At 44.8% G+C, this 16,454-nt stretch overlaps 2 protein-coding genes across 6 annotated transcripts in view; one reads left to right on the top strand and one right to left on the bottom strand.

The window, feature by feature from the left end:
- The first annotated feature begins 7,499 nt into the window (after window positions 1-7,499).
- Window positions 7,500-12,158, top strand: LOC143212872 (uncharacterized). Of its 4 annotated transcripts, none has more exons than XR_013009812.1 (6): window positions 7,500-7,723; window positions 8,254-8,730; window positions 8,993-9,240; window positions 9,424-9,976; window positions 11,045-11,308; window positions 11,417-11,558. XR_013009812.1 is itself a non-coding variant. In XM_076432133.1 (6 exons), exons 2-6 carry the CDS (start codon window positions 8,254-8,256, stop codon window positions 11,569-11,571), a joined length of 1,653 nt encoding a protein of 550 aa, XP_076288248.1. In that variant the 5' UTR covers window positions 7,500-7,723; the 3' UTR covers window positions 11,572-12,158. The 4 variants fall into 4 exon arrangements, 3 of the variants coding, with proteins under 3 accessions (XP_076288248.1, XP_076288249.1, XP_076288250.1); XM_076432133.1 differs by having other exon boundaries at window positions 11,040-11,259; window positions 11,417-12,158; XM_076432134.1 differs by having other exon boundaries at window positions 11,040-11,308.
- Window positions 12,015-16,454, bottom strand: part of LOC143212871 (uncharacterized) — a 31,601-nt gene continuing 27,161 nt past the window's right edge. For both annotated transcript variants that reach the window (XM_076432131.1, XM_076432132.1), the window contains one exon: window positions 12,015-15,807. In XM_076432131.1, coding sequence (XP_076288246.1) covers window positions 12,858-15,807 — 2,950 coding nt within the window. In that variant the 3' untranslated portion in view covers window positions 12,015-12,857. The remainder of the gene's footprint in view (window positions 15,808-16,454) is intronic.

The raw sequence follows: 16,454 nt of genomic DNA, 5'->3' as shown, positions 1-16,454 counted from the left end.
TCGTTTGGTGTTCAACAGACCGACAGGATTGTCAGTGAGTTGTCAGCGGTGACGTGCTCGGAGTGATTTGGCCGAGGTCGGAACGAAAGTGGCCGGAAAAGCCGTGGAAGAAAGGATGGCTGCGAGAGGAGATAGCCTAGATGTCGGATGGGATATTCACGCATCGACAACCAGTTTCCAAGGAAAGTCTACGCGGTAATAATGGAACGTTTTTACTGTCAGAAACACGTTTCGACGTGTGAACGTCGTCGCACGAGCCGACATTTAGGTTTATGCTGGCCTGGCGTGCGTCCCCGCGAGGTTTCTGGGACGCTTTTCACGTCGGAATAAAATCTACCGTTTCTCGGTAGACGCCAAGCCGATTCGCACTTTCTCTGTAGATCATTTTCCTGAACAGCGTAGACGAGCCGCGACTTCGTCAAGCTCCGATGAACCGATCACTCGAACAACCGAAGAATAAGTGACTCTTCACTTCCCAGATGACTGGGACATCATAGAGATATCAGCGGACTCGTCGGAGAAGTCTGAGTTTCGAGTGGATGGCGGCCCCCTCCCCTGCTTTTGTTCTGAAATTCAAAATTGGTTGCACGCTCGAGAATTTATTTATTTAACAGAAGTCACTTTTTTCTTTGCGAAAATGTTCTCCGCGGCTTTGTTACATTATCGCAAAGGAAAAAGTTACTCAAAATGACTAGCTTTTATCCTCTTTAAGGAAGTACATTTTTCGGTCACCGTGTATATCCAAATCGCTTGAAATTATACTTGTTCGCAATATTTAAACCTTCCCCTTGCGCGAACTGTTAAATTTTAAATTTTCATATAATTTTAAATTAAATTAAATTTTAATATAATTTTTAATTTTTAATTTTAACAGTTCGCACAAGGGGAAGGTTTAAATATTGCGACCGAGTAATTTCAAGCGATTTGGATATACAGGGTGTCCGAAAAATGTACTTCCTTAAAAAGGATGAAAGCTAAAGTTCTTGGTCTTTTAGTTAGTTCTTTTTTGGCTAAAGTCATTTGGAGTAACCATTTCCATCGCGAGAATGTAACAAAGCCGCGGAGAAGATCTCTCAAAGAAAAAAGTGACATCAAATCACTTTGGGAATCTCCCCGTTCAAGGAAGTACAGTAAATCCTCCATAAACGCAAAAAAACTATCCCCTGCACTGTAGTAATCTGATCTCGGCTCGGGTATATCGGTGTGAACCATTACTAATGCGACGCGGATTACTAATGGACCGTGCGTCCTCACAATGTAACACCAATATTTAATCTTTTTTATATATATATATATATATATATATACTATTCCTTATTTTTTATGAAACTTTCATCAATAAATTTGTGGCATTTTCATGATTAAAATAAGGCCAAACACGATATAATTTCAACTGTATTTAGTGGTTTAATTGACGATGAACGTTTCGGGCACGAGGAAGGACAGCGTATGAGAAAGAAAGAGACGCGCGGTCTCTCTTTACACGCGCTGTCCTCCTCTACGTTCGGCTCGGCCTTTGAAGCTCAAAAAGACAGTGTCCCTTCTACAATAAATGCAAACGAATCCCCCCGACGCTTTTGCGTTTATAGAGGATATACTGCACATGACTTTTAGGACACTCTGTATCGTATAAGTGGTAACGGCCAGTTTTCGCCAGGCATGGATGAATGATTAAAAACCGATGAAGTAAAAGAAGCCGGGTAGGATTTCCACGAAGGACACGCCGCAACGAGGGAAAGATGCGTTTGTTACGGCTTCACGGAATGCGCGCGAAGAGCGGAAAGGGGTGAAAAGACTTTCTAAGGCGGGGTTTATCAAGGAGCGGCGAGAGTCTGACCCTGTTTCACGGTGAGGTCAAGTCGGACGAAGGAAACTGGATGACGGCCGGCGCATTAGATGCGAGATAATGCCTTTGTACAGGCTCGAACCGAAAAGTCGTTGTACTGGTTTGGTTTCATGTTCAGGATACAAAGTACGCCTAACCGGAACAAAACGAGGAAAATGATTCAACCGACTCGACGTTACAAGACACAACTCAATACTATAGGGTCTTCCATTAACAAGTGTTAGTTTAAATTGTGAAAAACGCTACTTTTTTTACAATTTTACTAACCACAACAGTGCGCACTCAGGATTTAATCTTGGGGGGGGGGGGATGAGTTGAACAGACAAAATTTTGTGGCCTGGATATACATAACATATTCAAAAATCATCGAAATCGGAGAGGAAGCAGCTGTTCTACAGTTTGACCAATTTTTCAGTGTTCCATTTCCTTTTTCTTGGCCGAGGCCCCCTGAACCCTCCCCCCTGGGTGCGCCACTGAACCACAAAGAGTGACAACTCTGATCTACACAAATGAAAATGACAACTCTTAATGGAAGACCCTATGTATTATTCGTAAGACCTTGATCGACAGGATTCTCGATCGATCCAAGTTGATAGACGTTTTAGAACCGTTTTGCTAGAAGATGCCGGTCCCGTTTGGGCTAGGTGACAATGAAAGTAGATGTTCCCTACGCTTGACAGTGGTCGCTCGACTCTTTCGTTTTTTCGTTGACGTGCTCGTATTCGCGGTTATCTGTGCCTCGAACGACCCAATTCCGGATTCGAGTAGGCCAGCCGACCGCAACGGCAGACCGGAATCGGAAGAGAAAAATTCCTGTCGATGCGGAGAGACCGGAAGCCGTCCCTACGAACCAGAAAATAATATTGGAATAGATTAGAATAGATATATATGTTTTGGACATCATGAGAAATAGTTTCTGACGTCGAGACAGATCCGATAGTGTATTATACTATGACCTTGAATTGACCTTAAACACGAAGACATAATGCGAACGTAATTTTAATGAAAAAATATTTCTACACCAATTAATGATGTTCAAGAACGACTGCGGATTTTATGCATTTATAACAAAAATGGGCAAGTGCAATTTAAAAAAGTTTACAGATGAAGAGAACTTAGAAACACCAGTGTATTATTTTCAGCCCGCTAGAATTATTAAAGAAGGAAAGAACTTCCTCCTCGACTCCTGTTTCTTAAAATTGATGCAGAAAATTTTTATTTTACATAAAGATCCGCAGTTTAGTAATAACATAAACCTAGACGGCCTAATTATAGCAAAATTAATTTCAAGTTAAAAGTTCAATCATTTTTTTTACTGCGACGTATTGCATTCATCACAAGGATGAAAAGTGCAACAGCTACCATATGGGTAAAAACTCAACTGTTCTCTTACAAAATTGTGATGAAGTTTTTTCATTGTCAATATCTGATTTTATTTAGTACCACGCTTATATTAGCTCGCCGAGTTGTCGTTCTTGTTGTTGTATGCGTCAAATCTTGTAATCGAATTTTAAGCCACTTCCCGATGAGCTAGAGACTTGAAACTTTAAACATAGCTCAGAACTGGATGACAATGCAATGTTAAAAATCAAATTTTTAAAAAAACTGTGCGTTCAGGAGACAAAAAAGATTTTAATATTAACCGTCACACCTCGTCGCGCGATATTCGATAAACTTTTAAAAACCACGCTGAGAAAATAATTTTTGTACACATTAGTGACTATAAATAAAAGCGTGGAGCGCCCACGAAGATTACGTCAATATAGTTTAGCGCTCTACGCTTTTATTTATAGTCACTAATGTCTAAAAAAAATTATTTTCTCCTTTTTTTGTGCATTTTAATATAAGCGTGGTTTTTAAAAAGTTTTTTCTATATGTTTTTTAAATTTGCGATATAGGCCGCCATAGAAAAGTTGTAAACAACAACTTCTGGTGTCTTGTCTGTAAATCCAACCAACTGCAAATTTTTCAAAAATTTTTCACATTTTGTAGGAAACTAGTTGCTTTAATTTCTAAAAAATTCATGTCGCGCTCGCGTATGATCTGATATTAAAAAAGCTATCGTCCTTTTAAAAGTGTCCGAATATTATCTTGGTTCACTGTATGTGATTTTTTACGCTTTTCCATTAAATATGGCCGGGCTTCTATCTTTCGCACAGTAGTGTATACAGAGAGAGAAGAGACAAATAAATTAATCAGGTATTTCTAGAAATTTTTAAGAATCTAGGAATGGTGAAAAATTGGACGACCTGCCGAGGTATTGATGTCACCGGGTCCGTCCAGAGTTTCATGGTACACGGTTCCGTGTTGGCCGGCAATTTCCTCGCAAAAAGTATCGATCGGTGGAAAGAAAACCGAGTCAATACCGCGATAAAAATCGGAACGGATACTGTAACAGAGGAACGCAGCCTAGTTAGTCGAGGATGGCGAAACTGAGGGATCGGTGAAAATCCGGCCCACGAGTCGGAAGCTGCTCGTAAAACGGAAACGTTAGTTTCACTCGCGCAAACGAGCAACAATCTCGACGACTAGGCGTCCGTGCAAAAAAATCCGCCATGGGTTTCTGGGCCGAGAAAGCGCAAAAATTCGTGGGAACGATCGAACAACAATCCCCATGCCATGTTCGAACCGTGCCACCTACAACGAGAACAGGGTCGAATCGATGATTTATCGGCCATAAAGAACCTAACTCGATCTTTAAATCGCTCCAACTTCGGCGACGATCAATTCTGTCGAAATTTTTAGAACGACTAATTTGGTTCAGATAGATCCGGACGTTATAATTATTAATGCCGAAAATATTGTACTTCCTTAACGGGATTCCCGAAGTTATTAGGTTGTAAAGAAAGAAATGCAGGATTTAAACCTATGTTTTTAAAGTGATATAACTCACATAAAAAACAATTTTAACAAAATTGTTTTGATAAAAACAGTTTTTTCAAGTTTTTTCAAGGAAGTACATATATATTTTGCATACCCTGTATAATAAACCTGTAGAATCGAATTTCTCGATCAAAACGTAACGTCCTAATAACACGCAATGCATTTTATCTGTTCGAGACACGCTGTATATGTAAATCACAACGGTTCAAACTTCAGGAATCACCCCTTTCACAGAAGTACAATATTTTGGGCCATCCTGTATGCTGAAGAGTTAACCTTTTGCACTCGAATGGCGACTGTAAGGCGCCAGTGAAGTAGCCACAACATTATTCAAAACAGTTTTAATATTATTAAATTCGTCTGTTATCTATAAATTGTGGAAAGCTCAACTGTTACATGAGAAAACTGGTTAAATTTCATGTGCACAATGTAAAAAAGATTACATAGAATAAAAATGATCTGGGTCGAAAGAAATGATTTTGATTTTCGAATTAAAATTGCTTGGAGTGCAAAGAGTTAATAAATCATGGTAAATCAGTATCTAAATCGTTCCATAGTGAAGCTACGAGCAGTGAGAAGCAGTAATATAATTTATTCTAACCACGAGTAACTATTATGTGTGAACTAACCTGCAAGAACATCGACGAACCCTATCGTTGCAATCGACAGACCTCATAGACTATGTAAAAGTTAAAACGTTTGCTACGATGCATCAGAGAAAGTGGATCTTTCGAACGATGAAATTGAACTCAGAAACAGGTGTTTGTAATTCTACAGCTGACATTTTCGAAAAAAGGATGCTTCCAGACCTGAGTTTAATTAAGTTTCAATGTTGCAGCCTGTAGTTGAGGTTAACGAGGCCTGGCTGTTTGCATTAACTTAATGAAGGAGTCCAGAGTTTCACCTATGTATATTTTCCATGCGAAGAAAGTAGAAGGAAGACGAAGTATACTTCGTATTTACAAGAGATCGACGATAGACTATTCGGGGTAGGGTTGCCAACTTCTTCTCAGACAATTCATAACCTAGCTTTCCGAGGAAATTCTGTTTATGCCAAAAAAATATGTAAAAAAATTATTATTATGGGAGCCTGATGGTCTTCTTATATACATGGTAACCTAGATAGCACACGACGTCTTAAAGACGTCCACTTTACGTTTGTTTTAGATCTGAATGTCTTATGTAACACATAACAGTGTGGTTTTTATACACCCATTTCAATTCAAATTTCAATTCCAATTTCAATTCCAATTTCAATTTCAGTTTCAATTCCAGTTTCAATTCCAATTTCAATTCCAATTTCAATTCTAATTTCAATTACAATTTCAATTTTTATTGTGACTCGAATTGTAATTGTAAATTTAATTTTTACTATTTTTATTGTGATTTTAATTGCAATTGTTATTTTTATTACACTTTTTATGTCAATTCCACATTCGTTCTTCTAATAAAGCTATTTATTGGTTTAACTTTAAACTCGTTTTTGTTGAAATTTATTTTTACTCTTCCCTACTTTTGTTGTAATTAACATTTATGCACCTTTAAGACTTTTGTAAGACGTACCGTTTTCTAACACAAGACGTTCAGGACAGGATCGGAAGATGTTCGTAGTACATTCGGGACATCTTTGTGTTATCTGGGAATGATAATACATTTATATCTAAAATCTAATAATAATAATAAATGTAAATCTTTTTAGGTTTTTCTAATATTAATAAATCTAAAAAGATATTATTAAGAGTTTTTCCAACAGCTTTCCCTGCTATTTCGGAATTCGACATTCAACCTGGACAACAACTTCAAATCCGGGACGGTTGGCAACCCTACTTGCAGGAGAAGCTCAATGGATCGGACAGATTTTTCTCTGGCGAAGTCCGAAGGTTCCGAGGAATTGGGAGCGACTCGGTGACGATGAGTGACACTCCAAATCATAACCAGAAAAACCAGCGTGTAAAGCAGCCGTTGATTGTCCACGCCGCCGGTGCAATTAGTGCGTGACGAATCCACACTTTTTCGTGACGCTTCACACCGCGGAGACACTCGCCAAGGCGAAAAACGTATTTCCATTCGTTGAAATTCTTTCGGTGTGGAATCATTATGAAGTCGATCAATCTTCCTATAGTATCAGGATCATACAACAATGATTTTTGTTTGTTTGTTTGTTCTAGCAAACTTTGGCAGTAATGCTGACTCGATCAGTACATATGAAATAAGCCGAATTATTTATTCAAATTCATGGATGTTAACAACAAAGAAAAAAATATTTTAATATTGAGTAGAATTAATGCAGAATTGCTGATTTGGATTCCTGGATGTTAATAAAAAAGAACTGTGCGGATCTCCGAATCTGCAAAAATGGAAAAAAATATTTAATTATTGAGTGCAATTAATGCGATCTCGAAAAGTTCTCGAAAATGAATGACGCGTTGGCGAGAACGGGAGGGCCGAGAACCGGTAAAAGGAAGGATCGCTCGGTCTTTGTCACGATCTAGATGTACCGATCCAGATCCTGGGTGGCCGCGAGCCGCATCGATTGTCTCATCGGATCCTCCCGCTGTCGGAACAATTATCGGCAGAGCTGGCTGTAAGAATAGAGCGAGCAGATCCCAAGATAGGAGAGAAGGATGACTGTGGTAGATTGTGTCCGTTCTCCAGGTGACCAGGTGCGCGAGGAGTGTCGACCGGCTGCACTGGCTTGCTCCGAGCGAGACACAAAATGGACCAAGTCACCATGAAGTGGGGACTTGGATTAAAAGCAAACGAGGGCAACGTCTCGGCGACAGAGCCATCTCGGACCTTGAAGAGTCGAGGTCGAGCGGAAACACGCACTCGTTCCACACCGGTGCCGTACTCCGTCGTTCCGTGATCCACGGAACGGGATCTTCAACGCGATCTTCACTCTGATCCTGATCGCGATCCTAATCACGCTCGCGTTAATCGATTCATCATCGGTGCTGGACCGAGCCAGGAAGTTCGACGACCATCGACGACACGGTCAGTGCTGCACAGTGGTCATTCAAACTCGACAAACGTGGACGTACGCTGACAGCCATAAGTATTCGGACACTTCAACCTTTGCTAAGCGTTGCCGATATTTAACACACAATTTTATTATCATTAGTATCGTCGCTTTGTAGTTGAAACGCGTATTTCCATACCACGAACGTAAATTAATCTATGCTATATGATTCATGCTTGTAAATCAATTGTCCGAATATACCATTTCATCCATTCGTACACGGAAATACTCATTTTGTGTTCTGTAATACCCAATCCAGCCTCTTGTAAATTCTACGACAGTTAGGGTGTCATTTCTTTGGAAAAATTCACTATTGTGTTTCGCTATACGGAAAGACTTCACGATTTTAACTTTTATACTGAACAATACACTAGGGAAAGAGGCACACCCGGAAGAAAAAGACCCAACTCGCTACCGAATCATCAAGACGGTCTTCAGGGTCAAAAAGGACAGGAAACCATCGAGACTGCTAGCACTTCTTTTAATTTCTACTCTCCGGTTGCAGATGCTGCCGAGAGGAGCGATCTGCCTGCTCCTGGTGACCTTGACCCTGACCGGGAGCCAATGCAGTACCAGATACTTCGTGAAGATGAGGACAAACGGATCCGATTTGTTCAGGACGAGGATGGACAACACGAGGGCACTGGAGGACTCAATGCCGGCTGAATCGAGTCCGTTCCGCAGCATCCGAGTCGAAGACGAAAGGAGGACGAAGGACATCAGGCTGGAGGACGAGCAGAAGAACCTGTTCGAAACGTCCACGTTCAATCCGGACGTACTGAACAAGTTCCTCGAGGACTACGTGAACAAGATCAAGGGGAGCACCGAGAAGTACCCGAAGAATCCCTTCAGGATCGTGAAGCCTGCAGAGCCTCTGCTCCTGGAAGTGGACGACTCCACGGTGCATTCGACCAGTGCCACTCACGAGCACGAGACCAAGTATGACGTGAACGTGGAGAACACTACGTCGGCCGAGGATGCGGTAAGATGTTCACTGATATTGCTGGTACAAGTTGAGTAGGTACATTGGTTGCAAACTAGCTGGCTGCGGGCTACTTCGTCCATTGCGACGTGAGGGGAGAGGTCCCCTCCACATCGCACTCTTCGAGGTACAGTGTTCCTCGATTCGAAGACGGCGATGTGGAGGAGACATTCCCTAACGCATCCTCTAGTCACCTCTGCCTCAAACGATAATTTAAAAAAAACTATGCTCTCTCGATGATTCGGGTTGCATTCGGTTTTAGCTGAGCGAAGCGTTGAACGACACTCTGAAGAGGAACAAATACTACGGCGCGAACTCGTACGAAGACCGAAACGGCTGGGTGACTCTGGAAGCGATCCCCTGGTCGAAGAGCAAAATCTCGAAGTGGCAGGCGACTGCCACCACTCAACGTCCCTGGCCGGAAGCGAAGCCATGGGAGAAGCCTGGCATGGGAAAACCGTGGGCCTCTGACTATGCTGTTAGGCCGATCTACGAAAATAATAAGCCATGGTAATTGGCCAATTGTTACCGAACTACAAGCGAAACTTTCTCTTCACCTTTCACTTGAATCGTCAGATTGTTTGAGAACTTGACGGAATCTTGGAAATTCTAGAGCAGTATCGAAACCTAGATCTATCGAAGCTACCGCAGTGATCGAATTAGTCCCATCGGTCTAACTAATTGCAATTCCAGGTACCAGGAGAAGCCTACCGAGAAGCCATGGCAGAAGCCGACCCCTCGACCCCCCTATTATCCGGACAAGAACGAGGAGAACCAGGCGCAGAAGTGGCCACCAGAGAGGCCATCTTGGAACAAGTACCCGGACCGCCCGAACAGCGACATAATCACCGACAATCGTCCAGCGAACTTTCCCAGCAACTGGAACAGACCTCCCCAGCCTACGAAGCCCAGCTACCAGTTCATAGACCGGTACAGCGATAAGAATCAAGCTGAGGAGAACAATAATGATTGGCATGATTTCCCAAATCGCTACGAAGACCGTCCACGACCAACCACCGAAAGGCCTGGCTTCTCCCAGTATCAGTACGTGAACAATCATCCTCAGAGCTACCCTGGGAACAGTGACGGCCAGTGGGTCCTCTTGTCGACCAACAGAGGCTACTCGAAGTCGAGACAGAGATCGATCAAGATCGATTCTTCGCCGTCGGTGAACGGCACGAAGATTGTCGGAGTGAGGAAAGAAGATCATGACCCAGCTATCGCTGTGATGACGTCGAAGAGACAGGTTAGGCTAGATCTGGAAGATTTTTTGAAGATACCAAACCCCTCCAGCAAATCCTCTGCGAAACAGTCAGATTTGTCAGAAAGAAATTCTATTAGGTCAGTGGAAAAGTTCATGGTGTGATCTCTGAACTTTTCCACTGACCTATTGAATTATTAGTTACGTATACTTGGGTCCAAATAAGAAGGTACTTAATAGCCGACGAATGTAAGACTCTACTGCGCATATGACGATTGCGCACGTGACCATTGAGACAATACCGTGTGTTCGTAGTGTATTTAGAGAAATATTGAAAAATTAATATTGTTTATATTGTGCAATATAGATTAATTAAAAGAAAGCGAAATGGTACAAGAGTAGGTATTTACATACGTCGAACCGCCACGGGTAATGAGGTTACGTTGACGTACAAACATCAAACCGGTTTGAGAGGTTAAGACGAAACAATTAAAAACTTTTGTCACCTTTTCATGAATATTCATGACGTAGTGGGTGATCTAGAGACTTTACAACAGGACTAACGCGCAACGACATGAGCAGAACAAGTACCTTCTCATTTGGACCCAAGCATACAAGTTATTACATTTTTGTGCAATTTTTCTGAACGCCTGTTCGTCATCGAAAGGATTGTTGAGGATTGGTGTCGCGATAAAAACCTGCGCCCCTTTACGCAATAATTCCACCGTAATTGCCGAGTCCTAGTTGACGTTCATTTGTTGCTGCGATTCGTAACGCGTTTGTTAAAAAACGATCTCTATTATGTAACTGGGAAGGGATCGATCGCGACGACATGGGAAACCTGTATCGTTAGAGTACTCGTAATGGGATCAATACCAGTGTCGTCAGATGAGGGGAGGGAGCTCGGATCGAGGGGAAGAGGTTACCCTCTCTCTGCTAGAGAGGCGAAATGTGTCACGTGACCGGCCTGCGGCGGAAGGGTGGGGAGTAGCGTCGTAGAAAGGGAAGGTAGAGCGGGGACACAAGTCTTGATCTGGCGACACTGATCGATTCGGTACTGGAACGGTTCTGGAAATGACAGTCGCTTGATGAGATATCGTTTACCTAGGTCAGGTTGACGGTGTTACCGTCACTCAACGGTACGAACACTACAACATCCCACGGGGGTCTGCTGGAAGTGGAGAAGACCTTCAAGAGCGTGGACCAGAGCCGAAAGGAGTACGAGATGGAGAGACAGACCCTGCCCGCTTTCCTGAAGAAGAGGCCTATCAGAAATACGCTCGGCAATCAGCCTTCTAACTCTGCTGTCCTGGCGGCCGTCGGGGCAGGTCCGCTTTTGCCATTTGTTTATAATTAGACTGCGGATTTTCTGCATTTGTAAGAATGAGAAACAATTTAGAATAGTAGGGACATTAGAATGTATTTTGCCAATTTATGATCGCCATAAATCCGGAAGGAGATTCAAAGGTATGTTGTGCTTTCCAGGGATATTACCGGCGACAATGGCGATGATGATACCAATAATGCTCGGGCGCCGAAGGAGGGACCTAACCTCTCCCAATCCGAGGCTGCTCGATCATCCTGATCCAGTCATGAACATTCCCACGAACAGACGAGTCCAAGGAACGAGGTTGAGATAGGGAATCAACGAGGAAAAAGAAAGTCTCCGACAGTGGGAAAGGGGAAGACGAACGATCTCGGAGTACGGCTAGGATTGCGAGGCTGCTGACTAATTAGAGGTGCGAGAGGTCAAAATTGGGATCGACTTCTAACACGAAGAGAAACGGCGTTTAAAAGTGGCAGTACTGTTTCGAAAGAGAAAGGCATCACCGAGAGACCCAGAAGAGTCCCTAATCGTCATCGAGCTGAACTTTAAAAAGTGAAATTTCTATGATAGTTTGACAGGAATAAGCTAGTGGTTAAGAAAACTGCGCGAAATGGAAGAGAATATTATTTCCATAATATGTTAATCTTTGTTACTCGTTACGGAATGTAAAATTAATATTTACATTAATTAGTTCGAAGAAGGAAAACACGACGGAGTGTAGAATGTGGACGGAAGCAAACGGAGAGACACCGTGCGTCTTCTTATCGCGTACGTGTGTATCTACGTACGCAGCAAGCATATTTATTTATTTATTTAATATATTTATTTATAATATACTTTACAATGTTTCGTATATGTCGTCGTTCGCTTATATACTGAATAAAAGGTATAAACACCAGAGCAACAGATGTCGAAGGTCGATGATGAAATAGAACTTTTCGCCAGAAGCTTTTCGGAAAGCTCGCGTAGAATGCGTGCAGCCTCTCACAGGCTTGATGTTGCATCCCATGCGAGAAGTCCTATTCCCTAATGTGAATTTTAAAGCTAGCCGTTTGCATTCTGGTCAGGGAACGTCCATTTTCCTTTGATCGATATTCCTTCCCCCTCCAAAGACTGCGAGAGACATGTACCTTCGATTGCCTATTTTGTTTTCGCAGAGGAAACATTTGGAGAGCAGTTAGATTTCAAAAGAGAGCGATTCTGTAATGATAACAACGAAAACCGACGTCCTTGACGGCTACAGAATGGAGGAGAGACGTCCTTTAGCACAGAATGGGCCACCTAACGTAGGGTATCAAGATTATAAATCGTTTGTAAAAAGTTGACTTCCTTAATATAAATTGGCGAAGAGTCTAATCGGGGTTTTAATTGGCAGGAGAGTGGGTAATCGTTAGGCAACCAACCCTGCGCGTCCTAAGCATCCTGGCACCTGCCGGTCCACCTGAAACACATTTGCCTAGCGAGGCAAATTAGATAATTCCAGTAATCGATTCGGGACGTGTTCGAGGACAGGGTGTGGTGTCGAGACGTCGCAACGAAACTCCTGAATCGTCGCTCGAGTTTATTGTCCGGCCCCTCCTCGAAGGAGAAGGAGCCTCTTCATTCCTCGCCGTTGATCCTCTTCTGCACGTGGCCGAGGTACCGAGCGAAGCCCTCGCTCGCGTGCTTCAACAGCGTCAAACCGAGCCGGAACTTGATTTCGGCGACCTTCTTCACAAAGCTGAAGAGGCTGAAACCATCCTGCTCCTCGGCCGGCTTCGTGGTCGAGTCGATCCACTCGACGTTGCTCTGCTCGGTCGTCTTCGAGCTATCCGTTGAGTTGTTCTCCGAACTGGCATCCGGTGAAGTAGACGACGAAGACGCTGAAGAATCGGCGATGTCCATCACCGTCGGCGAGCCGGTCGATTGGCTCGAAGACTCGACGCTGGCTTCCGTGGACGCCTCTGCAAGCTTCTCTTCCTGTCGTCTCTTCTTGGCCTCGAGGTCGTCTGATATCTCGTTCTCCTTTTGCCTGATCTTGCCGCCTTCTTCGCCAGGCAGCGCCGAGTCGATGATGTTGAGGATCTCGTTGCTCAGGTCCTCCTCCTTTTCTTCCTCCAACTCCCTCTTCGAGGGTATCACCTGGATCACGGAGTCCCTCTTCGTCCTCGATCGAGACCCGTCCACGGATCTCTTCGTCTTCAGGGACCTAGGTCCGTGCTCCACAGCCACCGCTGTAGGCGTGATCTCCACCTCCTCGTAACCCTCCTCGGGTCTAGCTGTCTGCACCTGTCCGTAGATCTGGCCCGAACTGGGGAAGTTGAAGTTCTGATTGATATCGGGCTCCAACTTGAGCGGGCTACTCTCTGTGGACTCGTAGCCCATCAGCTTCCCTGTGGTCGGGGGAATCTTCTCTTCGTACGGTGGATACTCTTTGGGCACGCTCCCAACGACGAACTGTCGATTGGCTGGCCCCGAAGACGCCTGGCCCACCGGGTACTCCGCGTGTTTGGGTCTCTCGTAGTAATTCGGCGTACTTGACTTGTCCGGGTATCTGTAATCCGTGTTTCTGTGCTTCAGGACCGAGGCGGTGTTCTCCGGCCTATACATGGGCGACGAAGGGTACCTCTGGTCGTACTTCTTGGTCGTCTCGTAGTTCCCGTCGTAATGCTGGTACTGATAGTAACTGTTGTCATAGTCCTTCACGCCGGGGTACTTGTTGTCCTCGTTCGTCGTCATACCCTGAAGAACCTTCGACAGAACCTCCTCCTCGCTCTGCCCGTAGTTCCCTCCGTACTCGTCCAGGTTGTACTTATATTTAGGCTCGACCTCGTAGTTCCTGCGAGCAATGGCTCCACCGAACGGATACAGGAAATAGGACGCCAAACCTAATCCGAGTCCTACCAGAGACATCATTCCGAAGCTGGGCATCACCTCTCGACTCAGGAAGTTGTAAATCTGAGTGGAAATAGGCTTCTGGACCTGCTTCTTCTTGGTCTTGGTGGCGTTGACCGAGATCTTGGTATCGGGCGCGACTTTCGACTCCTGGATCCCGTTATCGGCGGCTGGATCCAGCGTGACCAGCTCGATCTCCGTAGAGCTGGACGTTAACGGCGCGATCGTGGTGGTCGACGTGGACGGTTTTCTCCTTCGAAGCTTGTTCCTCTTCCTCTTGGAGCTGTGCTTGGGCTTCTTCGTGGTCGAGGACACCGTCGCGGTGGTCGTCGACGAGGTAGACGTCTCGGAGTCCACGTTGATCTTCGTCAGCTCGGGATTGAAGTCGAACTTCAGGTCTATCTGCGAGCCGTTCAACCCGTCCTTGTCCTCGTCGCCTTCCGACGAGTTCTTCTTGTCCTTCTCCAGCTTCTCGATCTTCAGAACGGGCGCGTTCACTTTGATAGGCTCTATCTCGATCTTGGTGTCTTCCACCGGCTTCTTCAGCTGCACCTTCAGCACGTTGCTCTTGGTACCGATGGGTTTCAGCTTGGTCGAGATCTCCGATGGTCCGTTGCTACTCGAGACACTCTTCACGGTCGTCGTTGACTCCTGATTGCTCGTCGAAGAAACAGGCGCCGACGTGGTGGTCTTCTGGGTGTTCATCAGAACGGAAGCCTTGATCTTCGATACGAACATCGGCTTCTCCGTGCTCTCCGACTTGTTTCTGGAGACGGTGATCATCTGGATAGGCCTGAAAGTGACTTTCTCGATCTTGGCCGACGAAGCGGTGTCGTTTTTAAAGATGTCAGGCTTCATGGTGGTCCTCCTGGTTGCCGGCTTCGGTCTGGCCTGTTGGTTGGGTCTGGGAGCCTTCAGGATCGACGGCTTGGCAAGCAACGTGGTCTTCGACGTGGCTGTCTTCGGCTTGGGCGTTGTCCTGATGGTCTGAACCTTCTTGGTGGTGCCAGCAGGAGCCTCTTTGCTCTCGAGATTGCTCATGGTCGTCTGAGGAGGCTCGGTTGTCTTCTCCGTCTTCTCAGTCTTCTTCGTAGCCAGCAGAATGGTCTTCCTGGTGGTGGTGGTGGTTGGCTCTTCCATGGTCACCGTGGACACGGGCAAGGTCAGCTTCTCCATCACTCTGTCCGTCGTGTCTATCCTCTCCATCAGAGTCGTCGGCTTCAAGGTTACCTTAATGTCGTTCTCCACAGGCTGCTTCGACTTCTTGTCCACCTCCACTGTCTTGATCGTGGTCGTCGGAGGATTCAGCAGGATCCACGTGGAGATACCACCGGCGGTCGTCGGGTGGTTCTTGTACGCTGTCATCAGTCGCGTCGAGCTCAACTCCTTCTCGAGTTCCTCTTCGGTTAGCGCCATTGCCTGGCCAGGATGGCTGGTCTCGAAGAGGCTGAACTTCGAGTTCACTGGCCTGCCAAAGCCTACGTTCACTGTCATTTCTTTCATCGGTGTATCCACCTTCTCAGGCAACTTCTGCGCGTTGCTCTTTATGGCATTGCCGGTGGTTTTGCTCTCTTCGGGGTTCGTCACGTTCAGCAGCTGCGTGGCCATCGTCCTCAGGGACTGGTCTATGTACTGCAGGTCCTTCAGCTGACGTTGACTGTCATCCTGTGGGGAACTGAAATGAAATTTGTTCATTAGTCGCTTGGCTCTGTTGATAGAAATGTAGTTCAAACTTTTAAACTTATGGGGTGTGGGTAGTTGATGACTTGAGATTAGTGGGTATCGGTTGTTCCTTACCTTTCCGTAAGAATGGTGCTATTCTAGATTATGTCAGTTTCAAGGACAACGTTTGTCTCGAGGTATCGGAACTCGTGGGCTAGGCACAGGATATTTGGACACACAGGAACGTTAACAATAATTAGTAGATTACATCGCTAGATCTATATTACAATTTTAATGGTTGAAGAAAAAACGCAGATTTGTTCGTTCGAATGATTTATTTGGGTTACAATTCATTGGCACAAATGCTAGCAATGCCCTAGAATGACATACGATTAAATAAGATTGAAGTAGCCTAAATAAGAAGCTAAGGGTTACAATATGAACTCGTTCAGGTCCACTAATACTGTTCCTCTTGCAACTATGCTCTGCTAACGTTTGGGGGATACTCTGGTTCTCCAGGCGGTTTGTGCCCGAATTTCGGGAATTTTTTTCAGAGAACCTATCGTACCGTTTGCATTGGGATTTTGCACACGTATTCCCTGGTATTCAGAGTACACGTGTGATTTTTTCCAACTGAAACTAATCAAAATTAGCCGATTT

This window comes from Lasioglossum baleicum, chromosome 10 (genome assembly GCF_051020765.1).
Source record: "Lasioglossum baleicum chromosome 10, iyLasBale1, whole genome shotgun sequence".
Classification (NCBI taxonomy): Eukaryota; Metazoa; Arthropoda; class Insecta; order Hymenoptera; family Halictidae; genus Lasioglossum; species Lasioglossum baleicum.
This window is presented reverse-complemented; position numbering and strand designations above follow the sequence as displayed.